Source organism: Ammospiza caudacuta, chromosome 2, assembly GCF_027887145.1.
Source record: "Ammospiza caudacuta isolate bAmmCau1 chromosome 2, bAmmCau1.pri, whole genome shotgun sequence".
NCBI lineage: Eukaryota > Metazoa > Chordata > Aves > Passeriformes > Passerellidae > Ammospiza > Ammospiza caudacuta.
Window position 1 is genome coordinate 27,685,458 of NC_080594.1, and position 15,983 is coordinate 27,701,440.

Below are 15,983 nucleotides of genomic sequence, written 5' to 3' on the forward strand. Positions count from 1 at the left end.
AATGAAATGAAACTCCACTTTCATCATCTGACTTTGCTTTTGGTACTGGACTGGACAATAAGATTACCGTACAACAGTTAATCAGTTAATAAGTTGGAATAGAAGAATAGAAAAAGTAGATCTGGGTCTTCTCACACTTTTCTGCAAGTCGGCAGTATATAAGAGCTCATAGTGGGACCAGTGACCAGTCTCCTCTATTTGGCATCTTAAAAGTAGATCTAACTCTTCCTTTTCTCACCTGCAGTAGTGCCTAAGCAGGGAGGAGATATGGATATCTCTCCTTCTCTGCTTCTACTTTAAACATGTATGAGAAATGAACAGTAAATGTACGCCAAAGATAATTTCACATCAGGTTTTCTGTAAGGTCCCTGGCATCCAAGACCTAGAGTGGCTGTGAAGAATTCAGATACATGAGACAGGTCCATGTCTTACTCACTGCTTGTGGTGAATTCATACACAGGCTGTCACAACAGTCTTACCAGAAACCTTGTGGAAGATCTGTGGGGCAAATATCAACACCAGTGCCACTGAAGTAAAAGTCGGTGGAGACAAAGGCCAGGGCAAGGCAGGGGATGCATAAGGGCAATCTCTGAGTCAAGTTCCAATGGGCATGAAGATCCACAACACCAGTCAATAAACTGAGCTTCCGTGAAGATCAGCTCCAGACTCAACACCCTCATTCTCTGCCTTCCAACAGTTAGGCTGATATCCTGTCCTAGTGAAACTGAGGCTGGTGTTAACAGGGTCAGGAAATCCCATGGAGGAAGAAGTAGAGCCAGTAGGGCTACTCCTGGCTGGTTAAGGAGAGGCCATGCCAGTGAGATCTGTTGAATCCATCACAACCAGTAGCTGACAAAAAGCCAGCTGCCCCAGTGAGGAGGTAGAGTCTATACTGATAGGTAGAAACCTTCACAATGGATTGCTGCACCTTGGGGATACAATGTCAGGATACATGTGGAGCTCAGCTCTGCAGCAGGGTTGTGGGATTGCTCTATTGGAACTAAAGCTGAAGAGGCTGTGGGAGAGGATGTCTTAGGCAGAGCTATTTTAAAGCCAGTTTATCAAATTGTGTAGATCTGCAACTCTGGTTTTTTGGGTTTTGCTAAGAGCAACTCTGATTATTCGAAAGGTTGTATGGTGCTCCTCAGGGAATGGGGAAGCTGTTGGCTAAAGGTGATGCTTGGGGCTAGGCTCTCTTTCAAGACTGGAAAAACAAAAGGCAAAGTTCTGACCAACAGGTTAATGGAACAGTTAGAAAAGCAGTACTTACTTTACTGGCCTTGCTAGATCCCAATCAAAAATTCTGTTTTTGCTTTCTTCATCTCACTCTGTAATTTCAGCTTTCATACCTTTGTCCCTCCTGAAGTTTAATTGCTGTGTGTGACTGAAGGCACAGGTGGCAGCCACAGGGTTTCACTCCAGCTATAGCTGCAGTTCAGGAGAAGAAACATCTTTTCTTCTTTATGCAGGTGCTCAGTTTAAAGCAGTGGTGGTGCCACAAAGGGCAAGTCCCACCTGACTAACCTAGTGGTTTTCTGTGATGGAGTGACTACTCCAGTGAGCAGGGGAAGGGCTACAGATGTCACCATTTGGACTTCTGCAAGGCCTTTAACATGGTCCCCAATGACATCCTTCTCTCTAAACTGGAGAGATTGATTTGATGGTGGGTGAGGAATTGGTTGGACAGTTACCTCCAGAGGGTAGCGGTCAACAGCTTGAAGCCCCTGTAGACACTGATGACAAGTGGTGACCTTTAGGGGTCTATATGGGGACCAGTGCTATTTAATGTCTTCCTCAGTGACAGAGACAGTGGGATCAAGTGCACCATCAGCATATTTGCAGACAACACAAAGCTGAGTGCTGTCGACACGCCTGAAGGATGGGATGCCCTGTGTTGCCATGGAGGGAATGAGGTAGCAGCAGGACATAAGCTTCTGCTTCCTCTGGAGGTCATTCTGGAGACCTTGTGTAAGCCTGGACTCTGGGGAATCTCAGCAGCTGTCTGCCCAAGATCTCAGGGGAGCAAGTCTGAGCAGGAAATTAGTCTCTGTGCCCTGTGTGCAGCTAGATCAGAAGTAAATGTGTCCAGCTCTCATAGGGGCTGGCACTCTGAGCCACCGGAGGCTATATAACAATTCCCTAAAAAATTTTGTGGCGTCCAAATCTAAAAAAAGGGGAAAAAAGACACTGGGAGACAAAAGGTAGGGAGGGAGAGACATTGATAAATCTGGGTTTCATTACCCGCTCATGGTCAGCAGATACGGATTCAGAGTCTGAAGGTGCTACTTCAAAATAGTCCACATAGCAGCAACCATCCTTGCCCAAACTGCCCCAAACCCAACCAAACAAACCACATAGTCTGAGCTTAAAAAGGTAAAATATCTCTTTAGTCCAATGACATGCAAGCTTGCATTTCTATCTGAGCACATCTGCATCAAAAATAATCTGTTCTTTGAATGGACTTTTCTAATCAAATCATAGTTCAAGGGAAATTTACTACCTGGTCCTTCTGCTGAATTTCTTCAATCTACTATTTTGGTAGTAGAGTTACACTGTCAGCTTGGATACCTTCCTGCTTCCTTTCTAGGCTTTGATCCCTTGATTTGAATGCCCACTGACTGGTTCCTTCTGGAGTGACACAAGTATTTCCCTCCAAAAAGGAGACTAGACACAACTGACAGTACAGTATGCACCAGGATCTAACCTCAAACAAGAGCACAGATGTTGATTGTGCCGAACACTCAAGACCTTTGACACAGTCCCCACAGACCTTGTGCCCTGGAGTGGCACACCCCAGGGTATACACACACCCTTGGCATGAACTATAAAAGCGTCACCTTTTCAAGTTCCAGCCCAGTCCTGTCTCTGACATTCTGGGTCCTTTAAATTGAAAGATGAGTGAGTGCAGCCTGTGCCCCACAACCACCAAAGTGCTCCATAGAGCCTAGACCAGATCCAAGGCAAATGTTTTCCCCTGTGAGCTTCTCTGCTTCAGAGCCATGAACATCATCCTGAACATCATCCACTTTGTTTCCCCTTCAGGGGCAAGGCTCTGCTTTCTTTCACCCAGCCTGCAAAGGCAACATAAGCAGTGTGAGTGCCTTTTTCCATTTATCTGCTGGAGCTTTTGGAGCTTCAGGGTGGTAGAGGACACTGTGGTTGACCACCAGCTTAAGAGAAATAGGGTGACAAACAGAAGGGAGAGTCATGAAACAGGTGAGGAGAGTATGGACTTATTGAGAAGGCTCACTAGAAATATCTGAATAGGTCTAGCTTTGGTTGTCTTCTACCTCTCTTTGCAGTCACTGTACATGAGTGAATAACATCCATCCATCTGGCCTACTTGTCATCTTATTTTAATATAGGCACCATAAAATAGAGGGGAATTTTCCTACATATGGGATGATCTTGTAGAGGAAAGGGTGGAAACTCCATTGTTAGAGGATTTGAAACTGGAGAGCTGAAACCTTGCCATTTATACCCTGGGGAACAATCCTGCATAGGCCTTCCGAGGGATGAATTAACCTTTTCTTTCTCGAGGGTGTTTTACCCACCATCACCATAGTCATCCTGGGAGAATAAAGGAACTCTGTTTGTTTCCTCGCCTTGAAGACAGGTTGTGCTGACAGGTCCCATCTTCTAGCCAGGTGTCTTCACACCCTTTAACTGGGTTTAAAAAAGCTGTTCTGTGTGCTAAATTGCTTCCTCACTTCCCAAAGCGTGAAAGCCTTTTCTTCCTTTCACGTGTCCACGCTGTGCTCCTTCTGGGGAGACAGCTGGTCGGTTTTTTAATACATTCTGCTCCTTAAATGCTGTCTCTGAGACAAATCAGGTCATGGGGAGCCAGGCCCATGAAAAACACTGACGTGACTCATCCTGGGAAATCACTGGGAGTTGGATGCCTAAATTTCTTTGTGAGTCTAGGCCCAAGTGGCCTTGAGTAACATCAGTAAGAACATACATTGTGTTCTAGTCAAGAACAGAGCATGGGCTGAGATGCATCTTAACCCCACAAATAGCTCAGGTGCTTGGGTGATTCAGCACTAGTTCACCTAAATAACTGAAAGAAAGGTTTCCACATGTACTTTAGCACAGGTGTCATGAGAAAAGAATGACTTTGGGCCCTTACTCCTTTGCATTAAGAACACAATTGTTTGTTTTGTTTTGGTTTGGTTTTTTTTTTCCAAATAATAATCAGATACTGTATTTCCCGTGGGTAAAATGGGTAAAGTGTGCTATTGATAAGTTTCAATGGTCCTAGGGATGTCCAGGCTCTGGCCAGTATTGATGCCTTGACTGGTGAAAGGTGTGAAAGTCCTAAATCTGGGCTCCCAGCACACCGTTTTCAAAATACTGGGAGATGGCCACATGTATCAAAGGGCTCTGGGATTTGGTGTCATGTTGAAGAGGATCTCCTAACTAAGGAAAGAAAGAAGCAGCATACCAGGCTGAACATGTAGCATAGCTACAGCATAAAGCAACCTGATGCTAGGATGCAGGTTAAGGAGATTGATACATGCTATATATTGGAGGGCAGGGAAAACACCAGGAAAAGGAGAGCTAGAGAGAGAAGCAGAGGAAGCTGTGTAGCATTCAAACACCTTTCAGTGAAACAGTAAGTTCTTTCTTGGTCTCTTCATCCCAGCATTCAGAACACAAAACAATGTGATTATTTTTTCCAAGGAAAGGCAATGAGGTACACCATGAGAGACAAGTGGACTAACAGCAAGCAAGGACCAAAGCATTCAGTCCTCTCATTTCTTTGCCTATATGTGGCTGCAAACATGTGGAACATCTAGAAAACACCTAGGTTCTCCATGTCTCCTTTCCTGAAACATCAGCACAGGAGACATTTAAAAGGGTCTGGAGGTTATGGTAATACTTCCTTAATTTTTTGCCATAATTTGACACCGCCCCCACTTCCCCCCCAGTAAGCTGTGAGGTTAGAGATGGAAGGTGTAAAAGCGATCAGAGATTAGAAATCTTCTTGTCATGCTCCAGGAAATTTCTACATTCTTGGTACCTGAGAACTAACCTCTGCCCTATCTGTGATTTAACATTTTCTTATCTCCTACTCTCTCACGTACGTGATAGCAAGGAAATTCTCACTTACAGGAACAGTCTGCATGGCAAGGGATGTCCTAGAAACCTGGAGGTGTGGCAGACAAGCAGATGGGGATGGTGAGAGGATCATCCCTCTAGGACTGGAAAGATGCTGTGGGCTGTGTAGATGGAGACATAAATGTGTGCTTCATAAAGGCAGAGCTTTGCACAGTGGCTTCATTGGGCATGTGAGGATGGTCTAAATGAAAAAAATGGACTTGTCCCTTTATAGATCCATTTAGCTCTTCATCGACCTGCCTCAGTGATACCATTTTGCCTTTACAGGATCTATGATTTTTTTAAAACTAAATGAAACCGAGGACAGTTGCTCTGTGTAAAATGGTAATACATTGCATGTACCCTAACAGTATCATGAATATATCAGTATTAAGCATTAGTATGAATTTACTCTACAAATAGATGTGTAAATGAAGGGGAGGGAGGTGATGGAATACTAATATCTGAAAGCTATCCCTACCAGACCTGGTTCCTGGCTGAGAACTCTAGATTCCATGCAAACACTAGTAATAAGAGTCACTTTATTCTAACCACAATACTACAGACAAGATGTCATGAATGCTTGGGAGATAGATAAGACAGACAGATTTCTTGTTTTCCACTGAGATGGTTTTGAATGCATCCTGGCAGGGCTGACTCACCCTTTTAGCTTTCCAAGGAAGACAAATTGCTTTCCAGGAGCTTCTGCTGTATACAGGTTATTTTTGAGCGCTTCCTTAATTAAGGTTTATCTGCTGTGCACATAATCCACAGATGAAACACCCTTGGGGCTTTTTTTTTGTGTGAACAGAAGTTTCTCCCTGAACAACCTGTTTCTCACCCAACCCATTGTTACACAACATGACACACATACTTTATGGATACCGTGTCCTACCCTAGTAGTAGCTGCAGGGCAGTAGCCTGAAAAAAAGTAATTTCAAATGCCTGGGATGCTTTACTGGGGAAGGACTGAATTGAAACAGGATTCCTGAGGGCCACAATTGGCAAAGACAAACCATTAGTACATTTCTTTCATCCAGGATCTTGAACTCCACCTCTTCCCCAGTCTCATGTTTCTTATCTTTTGTATCTGAAATTATGCTGAAAGCACCCTACTGGAAATATATTTTGCAGTTGCACAACTTGGGATCTGGCAAGGACTCAGTTGGATGTCATCCCAACTGGGAGAAGAGGACAATGATGTCACTGGAATAGCAAAGGAGCCTTTTAGCTCTGCTAAAAGGTGCAGGTGGGAGGTTTGGTCTGATGTCCCTGGAGAGAAGTGCCCTCCCATCCCCTGCCAGGTCAGGGGCTGACAGGGATACAGGGCCACCCCTGGGCCTCACTGTGCCCTGGGCTCTGGCTAGCAGGGGAAGGAGATAAACTTTTACAGGGCTGCATAGCCTGGGTAACAGAGCATCTCCTCTGGAGTCAGAAAGTCAGGCATGCAGCAGTCCACGACCTGTAATAGCTATCTGGGTTGGTGTAGGAAGTATGTGGGATGTGAGAGCAACAAGGCCAGGGGCAAGAGAGATCTCCCTTCAGTCCAGGGGTTAACAATTCTGCCACATTCACTAACGGTTTCACAGGAATCAGGTGTGGGGACTGGACCCTTAAGGCCTCATAGCTGTGTCTAAACTGTCTTTCCAGTCTCCCAGTCTTGCTGCTGTTTGAGACTAGCCTCAGTCCTTGGGGAGAAGGAGTCAAAGCTACAGCATTTAAGTGTCCTACAGTTCTCTGAAGGAGTATCAGTCTATTTTCATGTTGCTGTGGCTACGGTGTAATGCTGGCATATCCAAGATCTCCTTAAACCAGCTAGTTCAGGTATTAGGAGTTAGGTTACCACAGCAACACAGGATTTACTGCAAGATGCAAAACTTGTCTAAAGAACGGGATGGATGAGCCTGTGTGGAGCTCTGCACTATCTGGCTGGTTTAAGCATGCTTCCAATTTGGTTCCACCTCTTTGTGCTGAAGTAGGCTGAAAAGCTTACCCAGATGCTGAATGACAGTGTTGAGCTAGCTTTGCACAACACACAAATGGTTGCAGTATGCTGGTGCCTGTATTGTCTTTGCATGTAACCATCACCTGCTCTCTGACAAGCTGAGACAAACACAAAAAGCCCACTTTCCATTCTGTGTCATTTAATACACTTGGGGAAGTGTAGACATAATGCTCACCCTTGTGATTGGTGCAACAGCCATTTTGTCCCTGGACAATGGTCAGGAGCGGAAAAACTCCTTGAGCAGAATTCTGTGTATTAATCCATTTACATATTCATTCCCAGCCTACATAAGCATCCTGTGCCCCTCCCATCTCACTTCCTGCTGTGTACAGGCCCATCCACATCCCTGCACAGCTGTGTAGGGAGGCTCTTTTCCTTGATGATTTGGGGATGCTCACTCCTTGGCCACCATACCCACTTAAGGAGTGTTGGGCACCAATGCTAGGGTGAGGGATTTGTGCTCACTGGGGACCCAGGGGGACATAAGGAGTACCACCTCTGGCATGGCAGTGGACACCAGATTTGTTCCCTGGCTGAGCATCACTCCCATGTGTGCTTGGCCCTGTCTTGTGCTGTGGAAATGATCACTTCCAGTCTGTTTCCCAGGAATTGTTGCTGCTGTGGCCACTCTTCTTTCCCCCTCTCTACAGTCATGATGTTTTCAGTGGCACACTTGCACATTGCAGTGGCTTCTTCTCCCTTCTTCCTGCCACTCTTTTCCTGAATGTGTTTATAGGTTGTTCCCTCTCTCTTCTGGTCTGGAGCCTTTCCCCAGATGGCACATCCCAGTTGCAATGGCCAAAGGAGTAATTCCCACTTCCCACACAGGAGTAAATGCTTCTGTCTTTCCCAGTTAGCTTATTTTCTTTGTTTTGTGACCTGAGCCAGTGATGGAAACCAGGTGCAGACAGCAAAGAGGCCAGCGGCTCTGCTTCCAAGTAGGTCTTTTGAATGCTTCCCAATGTGACTATTAATAGAATAGTGTCCTTTCATCAATATGCTGCTGAGCTGTTACTTGCCCAAGGCCTTCTAAATTACTGGGGGGAAGCATGGTCTGTCCTGTAGATTCAGTGAAGGTTTATAAGCTGAGCATTATCTCTCTGCAGCAGACCAGCGTGAGGCACAGGCTCTGTTTTGGTCCCATTTAAGACTTTAATGCATGATTTAAGTCTAAAAAACACAGGGAGTGCCTGTTCTTTGTTGTAAGGCTGAATTCCCCCCAATAGTTGCAGAAATAATAATAGTCAGCTGAAATTGGAAAGAGTGATAATAATCTGCCCATTAATCCTTCAGTGAAACCTCGAGTGGAGAGCAAAGGCAGAGCACTTGGAGCGCTTGCAGGCAGGGCGTTTGTGAGGAGTACGTCCTGTGAATATCCCTGTGTGTCTGACAGCATGGAGCTGCGGCGGGGCGAGCAGCAATCCCATTCTCTGCTGGCAATCCCAGCCAAAAAGCTATAACAGACAAAGCGCTTGGTGTCATTAGAGTCACACACCTGCAAAACAAGGTGTCATTAAAAAGAAACATCAACTTGAAAGCAGAGGTGGATTTGGAAGGACTGTGAAAATCTGCCTCAGGAGAGTTTTTTGAAAATGAGTAGGGGAAAAAAATTGGCATATTTCAAAATGAATGGGAAAATAAATCATGGGAATAGAGACAAGCCAGCTGGTGAAAGCCTTTCCACACAGCCAAGATGGTCTCAGCACTGCTGACAGAGATGATGAGGTGCTTTAAATTTCTATTACAAACCTCTGGGTGGAAGTTTGGCTGGAGACCTATGTTGGTCCAGCCTGAGGATGAAATTAGGGCCACCTGGCTCCAAACCCATACCAAATGGAAAGGCTATTTTGAAACTTTTCACTGGTTAGTAGGAGAGGAAAGTGTGACATTCTCAATAAAATTAGAGCATCTGCTACACCTGTAGAAATCTTAACTTATCTCCCTCTTTTCTCCTCTGCCCTTCTCCTTTGTTCTTCTTCAAAGGTTGAAAAAAATGAGGACGGAGACCAAAAGATCGAGCAAGATGGCATCAAACCAGAAGATAAAGCTCATAAGGCAGCCACCAAAATCCAGGCCAGCTTCCGCGGACACATAACGAGGAAAAAGCTCAAGGGAGAGAAGAAGGGAGATGCCCCAGCATCTGAGACTGATGCCGCCGACAAGAAGGAGGAAGGCCCTGCCGGCGGAGCGGCCGAGAACAAAGAAAGCGAGGCTCCTGCTGCCACAGAGGCAGGCGCCGCTGACAGTGCCCAGAAGGAGGAGGGCAGCAAAGACAGCAGCGCACCAGCGGAGGAGAAAAAAGGAGACGGAGCCGCCGACACGGGCTCAGAGCAGCCAGCCCCACAGGCTGCCACTCCTGCTGCCTCCTCGGAGGAAAAGACCGCTGCTGCTGCTGCCCCTGAAAGGGAAAGTGCCACTAAAGCTTCCACTGATAACTCGCCATCCTTGAAGGCTGACGAAGCCCAAGACAAAGAGGAGCCTAAACAAGCCGACGTGCCTGCTGCTGACACCACTGCCACCACCACCCCTGCCGCAGAGGATGCTACTGCCAAGGCAACAGCGCAACCCCAAATGGAGACAGTGGAGAGCAGCCAAACCGAAGAGAAGACAGGTGAGTGGTGCCTCGCTAGGGAACGGGTCTTTCCAGAAGTGGATACCTCCCTCAGTCTCCCGGGAGCAAGAGCTGGTGTGGGGACTAGATAAAGAGTTAACGAGGGAATCCCCTTGCTAGTGTTTTGGGGTGGGGGAGATGAATTTCTTGCTTAACACCCTCTTTCTTGCTTCCAGTCAGCTTTTGGAAATACTGCAGCTCCTGCTGAGGTTCCTGTTCCTCTAGATGGAAGTGCCATCAGCCCTTTTTCCCATGGCAGCAGGAGAGTGTCTGCCAGCTGGGAGGCATGGAGGGAGAACTCCCCTAGCTCTGCATGTGCTAAGAATAGTGATGAACCTTTTCAGTCACACTAGCACAGACAGCTCCAGTGGGGCAACTTGGCCAGGTCATTGGAATCTTCCAACTTTAGCTGAAAATCTCACAAAAGCTCTCTCATACTGCAGGAGCCCTTGCTGGTGGGATGGTCATGGAGTCCAAAGGGTCTTTCTTCCATCTGCTTCCATCTGTATGGATGAGATTCTTAGTGCAACCGCATCCTAGTCAGGAACATCTTATTATCAGCAGTGCTCATAGTTTCATTCACACTCGTAGGGTTTCTACTGCATTCCACTTGGAGTGCCCCATGCCATGCAAGCTTGCATCAAGCTTTTAGACGTGTCAGCTAATTCAGACAGGGGTAGCAAGAGAATCAGATAGGGAAAGGAAAGATTAAGGGCCTGACAGCTCAGTAAGTGAGGGGAGAAGAGAGGAAGAAGTCCCCTAGGAGATGAAGTCCTCTAGAGAGGAGAAGTCACTCTAGGAGATGTTTGCAATTCCTGACTGTTGACCAAGTGCAAGTCTGCTTAACCAGTTCCCCTGGGAAGGGTTGAAGAATTTTGAGAGGCAAAAGTGGACATTTTTTGACAAACCTATAACACCTACAAGCCATAAAGAAGAATTTATTATAAATTGTGATCCTGAGCTGAGTAGAAAATGAATCAAAGATCTGAGGATATTCTCCTCTCTTGTTCTTGATCTTTCTTATTTTATCAAAGAAATAGAACATAAACAAAAAAAAGAAAAGATAACATTGGAGGTAGGCTCTGCATGAAACTCAGTTAAGAGGCAGTACCAAGCAAAACTGGCCTCCACATTCATGAACTATTCTGTTGTAGAGGGCAGCCTGCATTCATTAGCTTGTTGGGGAAAAATGTTGCATACCACCTTGATGGTCATAAACAGCCTGATGTAAATTCTAGAGAGCCTCAGCACCCAGTCTTGTACTTACAGGTGTTTCTCCATAATTTCATTTGGACCGCTACTCTTCCACAAATTGCACCTCCCACTATCCAATTAGGCTTCCAAGCTTTGTAGCTAACCTGGGGCTTCAGGCAAGTCTATTCCTACTCAGCAAAAGTGGACAGATAGGGAAGAACAGATATACAAAAAGACAAATACTGGGAAAGGAATTAATTTGTGATTTGAGAGATAGGCAAGGGGAGCAGCCTTCAAGACCATTAGTCTGAATTGATTGTACATAACTACAAAGGGTTGCTGGTTTTACTTCTCCTTATTTAGAAGTTTCTAGAAATAAGCCTTGAAATTGAATTGTCTAGGTTTGCTTTTTCTTGTCCAAGTCTCCAGTCCTTTGTTCTTACTTTATATGATGAGTTAGGTGGCAACAGAAATGTATTTAGTGATTAGTGAAAAGTAAGTCGCTATGTTGCATGCCGTACTTGTGTTGGTTTTATACTTGGGCAAAGGTATAAACATCAATGGCAAGAATAGGGCAGTGTGAATCAGTGTTTTGGGGTCCTCTGTACACAGGATAATGAATGCTAATTCCCTGTTATTTAATACCTGGGATGCCTTTTTCGTAAGCTATAATGATTCTGCTTTGAATTGACATTCCATTTTTATTTAGATTAATCTGCTCTAATGGAAGGAGGTAGGACATTTATAGTAGCAAGCTATTTGATTTTAATTTTCATTTATTTTGACTTTTTTAAAAAATAGTGGAACTCATGGAAAAATAGTTTATTTCCACACAATATTCTGAATCATTTTCAGATATCCTCCCCATGCTCTTGGTCCTAACATTATTTAAACTGGCCAACCATTCTTGGACACATCATTTGAAGTGGCCATTTAAAATGCACAATTTAATATGCATTTGCACGTGATACTATCACTTATGTAAACATCTAGCCAACAGAGGAAACCAGAAAATCTACAATCAAATATATATTTAAAAATGAGTTTTCAGTGATCGAGTGTTCAAGATCATTATGTGCATCCATTTATACTTATTCAGTATGCATGCAGTAACACTCAAGCTTAGCAATGTTTGCAGAAAGCAAACATGGAAGGTGTGTGGCCAGAGTCAAGCTGATAGCCTCTTTAAAATGTTAATGAATATAGATTTTTCTTGAATTCCTATTCCAGTATTATATCAGCCTTCCAGTCACAAACCTGAACAGCTGGCTAAGTGACCCCAGAGTCATCCAAGAAAGAAATGCAAAAAAGATTAAATAGGTCTCCTTGTACATCTCTCTGAGGATTCCAGGCTGTGCTCTGCAACACAGAATATTCCTCTTAAGAGCATCATCACAGGACAAAATTCTTCACAGAGAGGAAATTTTTCCTGACAGAAAGCCTGTGTTTTCTTTTTACCATCTTCCTCCTATTAGTCTCTCATATCTTTAAAGCTCTCTGTCTCTCTTGTTACTTACTCTTTCCATAGACTTAAACACATTTGCCAGGTCTCAACCTTTCTCCCAGCCTTTCCCTGGCCAACACAGCACTGGTGGTTGCTGGTGTGACTGTGATGGTCATTCATGAAAGAGGGGACATCTGCCACTTTGGTGATCCTCCAGCCCAGGGACAGATCGATCCTCTTTCAGCTTCATCTGTCCCCTTGGCCTTCAAAGGTCACCTCTTTTCGTTTCTGCGATTGAAGACTGGCACAGAAGTGTGCAGTGTCAGGCTGCCAAACATAAATTGAATTGGCTCCTGGCCAGTGTCACCAGTTGGCTGGTTGCCATGGCATGCTTGGCTGCTACTACCCTGAGGCATGCTGACCGTGCTGCCTTGGGGTGGTGATGCTCATCTGCCTTGAATTTTACTACAATGGCTGTATCATGCTATCTGTTGATACCTTCCCTGGTGCAAGCAAAGCAAAAGGCAAGGGCATTTAATTCATACCCAGGAGGGATTTTTGCCTTTATCTAAGGGCAGGGCAGAAAAAGATAGGGTGTGGGGAAAGCAATACCTAACCTGATAAAGAGCACTGCACAATTTTTAATGCTTAATATTTCTGGAGTGGGGAGTTTTTGTACCAGTCAGTAATTCCCCTTACAGTCCTCACCTCTCTCCTTATTATTCAGTTCTACATGCTCTATCTGTCTTTTGGTAATGGCCTAGAAAACGACTTCAAACAACTGTCCTGTATCCAATGGTGGTTGTTCTGGGACCCCAGGCATTCCCAGTCATACAGTAGGGCAGTTCCTACTGCCTACATCCTCAGTGTATGTAAAAGTAAGAATGAGGTGGATTCCAACGTGGGTAAGGCATGAAATTAGTCAGTGGGCTTTTTTCAGTGGCATTGAAGGGTTGATGTAAGAAGGATGATCTCTCAAACCTCTTCATGTCTTTTGGTGGATGGCAGGAATGCCAACAAGTTGTCTTGACATCTGAGCATCCTTGTCAAGAGTTAGATTTATAGGTTTTCTTCTTATAATCCAGCTTTTAGCTCTTTCATATTGGTATGATGCTTAAATAGGCTCCCTCAGATGCCAGCCTACTCAACAGGACCGAATCCAAAAGTGATGGGGGGAACTTATACATTGCATATGGATGAGGAAGTGAGACTCGTTCTAATCGTGGTTGCATTGGCTTAAATCCAGAGCGTCTCCATGAAGGTTACTGGAAAGAGTCTGGTAGTGCAGCTGTGAAATGAGATCAGCATCCAGCACAGCAGACCATGGAAGAAGAGGAGCTATGATGTCCTCCCAGGGAGGAGAGGAGGTGAATGTCACACAGTGTTAGATTTGATTTGTACTTTTCACAAGTTTTCGAGTCTCACCTCCAAATTGGGTTGGCTCTCACATCAAAGCACTCCCAGATTGTCAGGTAAGACTACAAAGCCCAGAAACGTGAAAGAGTAAATTGTGCCTAAGGAAACAAACGGATTTTCTTTTGTTGGGAAGTGAAGAATGCTTTTCCTGCTTCATGAAATAGCTTTACAATGGAGCAGCTTCACAGCTGAAATGAAAAATCAGCCAGGTGACAAGCGCTTTGCATGTAAGTGGGCTAGCAGTTCCCTCAGGGCCCTGTATCCTGCAAGGAAGGAGCACTGGGAGGCACCATCTTCCCTTCACTTCCTCAGAGAGAGCAAGTCCCTGTGGATCCTTTTTCATGGTTCACAGTTGAATCAGTTCTTTGTTTTCTGTTCAGTCCCCATATTGATGGAAGGACAATACTTGCTGCACTTAGGGAGCACTGGCTGTATAAAGATTTGGAAAGGGAGTCTGTTGTCTTGTAGCAGCCAGAATGTGCAACCTGCACTATGCGAGAGGACTGCAGCTGTGTGGCTTGGAATCTCAGCTTTGGCTCACGAGTAGCTGGCATGAGGCAGAACAACCTCCCAGCCATTCCTGTTCAAGGGAGCTTATCTCTGCTGCTACACCTGATAGCCAAGGAAAGCAATGCAAATACAACAGTCTTTCCATGACTGCCCCAAAGGGAGCGACTCTAAGCAACCATGGCAATGTTTTTGGGTTTTTTTTGTGTAGTGCTACTTCAGCAACAAAGACTATATAAATGCAGTTTAGATTACCTGACACATGCTGAAGTATGAAGTCTGTGTCTAGTGCCCAGTTGCTCTGAAATTTTATTCTTTGCATTGTGTCTACATGGGTATAAACATCGCCTCTTTCATAGCTGGGTTTGCAGTGGTGCAAACATCCATGTGAGGGGCAGGTTGGAATGTCACAATTTTCTTACACATAACCTGATAAAGGTGCAGAATTTCCTCCTCTATTGCAGTGCAATATTGTCTCTTGTCCCTTGTAAGCCTCAGGTCTGCTGTTCCTAATGAGGTGCCCTGTAGAGGTGGGAACTGCACTAGTGGGCCAGTGGAAAAGCAGTGCTTGACCTTTTTTAATGAAATCATAGGTGACATTAAGCATATTTACTGTGCCTCCCTGTTGGTGTGAGCCAGCTCAGGAAAAGGCCCCTTAAGGAGAGCAAGGTAACCACTCCTTCATACCTAAGAGGTACCAGTTTTTCTGGAACCTCGGTAAGGACTGCATGGACACTCAAGGCTGGTTACTGGAGTCACTGCTTATTTTGTGAAGGCTGCAAATTACAGGAAAGGTGACAGCAATCTTTCACCCCTTCTGGTTGGCAGCTATAGCTGTTGCTCTTCCAAACCACACGTACAGGTGACAATGTTTAGGGCAGTGCCTGCTAGTGTCACAGTGTGTGCCATGTTGTACAGTAGTCACTCATGCTAACACATGGCTCTCTACAGCCAAGAGCAGTGGTCAAACTCCACCTAGATTTTGCTCTAAATCACTCTCATTATGATGTTTTCCACAGTGTCCCACTGCATCTGCCTTCAGATCATCTTCAGAATATGCTCCATGGGAAGAAGGCTTTCTGTCATAAATGAAAAACTAAATTTCTACTGAGAAAGGCTCAAATAGCAGACCTGTGGACAGTCTGGACAGATAGACAGTGAAATTTAACTGATGACTGTTTGCTGTAGATGCCAGAAGTGCTCTGCACCACTGCCAGTGTCATCTCTTTACACTAGGATCAAGTAGGCTGGACTTTTCAGATACATATGAACTTGCAGAATATCAGCTGGGATTTACAGCTCCAGGGAGCTGAAACTCAAAAGTAGAAATACTGACTCTGTGGTACAGATGACTGCCATATGCAGAGGAAAAGGATTTGTAAAGTTCACCGGGTCAGCACAGTCAGATTAGTTAGACATTCCTCAAGAGCTATTTAATAGGTGCATTAATACTGGATTATCAATGTAAGTGCAGTGATCACTTCCAATCTCTGTGGAAATTTCAGGGACTCTGGCAAGGTGAAGTTGCACTCACAAGGATCCATGCAAATAACTGGTAGAGGAACACAGAAATTGCCAATCTAGGTCAGAGCTAACATCCATTTATTGCACTGTTCTCTGTGGCCAGCACAAAGCACTGCTATGGGCAGATCCAGGGTAAACTGCTTCTCTGCTGTTGGGACTCATCCCTGTCTTCTACTGTCTAA

The 15,983-nt window shown here is 45.0% G+C and overlaps 1 protein-coding gene across 1 annotated transcript in view; it reads left to right on the forward strand.

Moving 5' to 3' along the window:
• GAP43 (growth associated protein 43) overlaps nucleotides 1-15,983 on the forward strand; it is a 57,207-nt gene that overhangs the window by 20,634 nt on the left and 20,590 nt on the right. Inside the window, exon 2 of the mRNA XM_058825251.1 lies at nucleotides 9,089-9,716. Within this exon, the coding sequence (XP_058681234.1) occupies nucleotides 9,089-9,716 (628 nt within the window). The remainder of the gene's footprint in view (nucleotides 1-9,088; nucleotides 9,717-15,983) is intronic.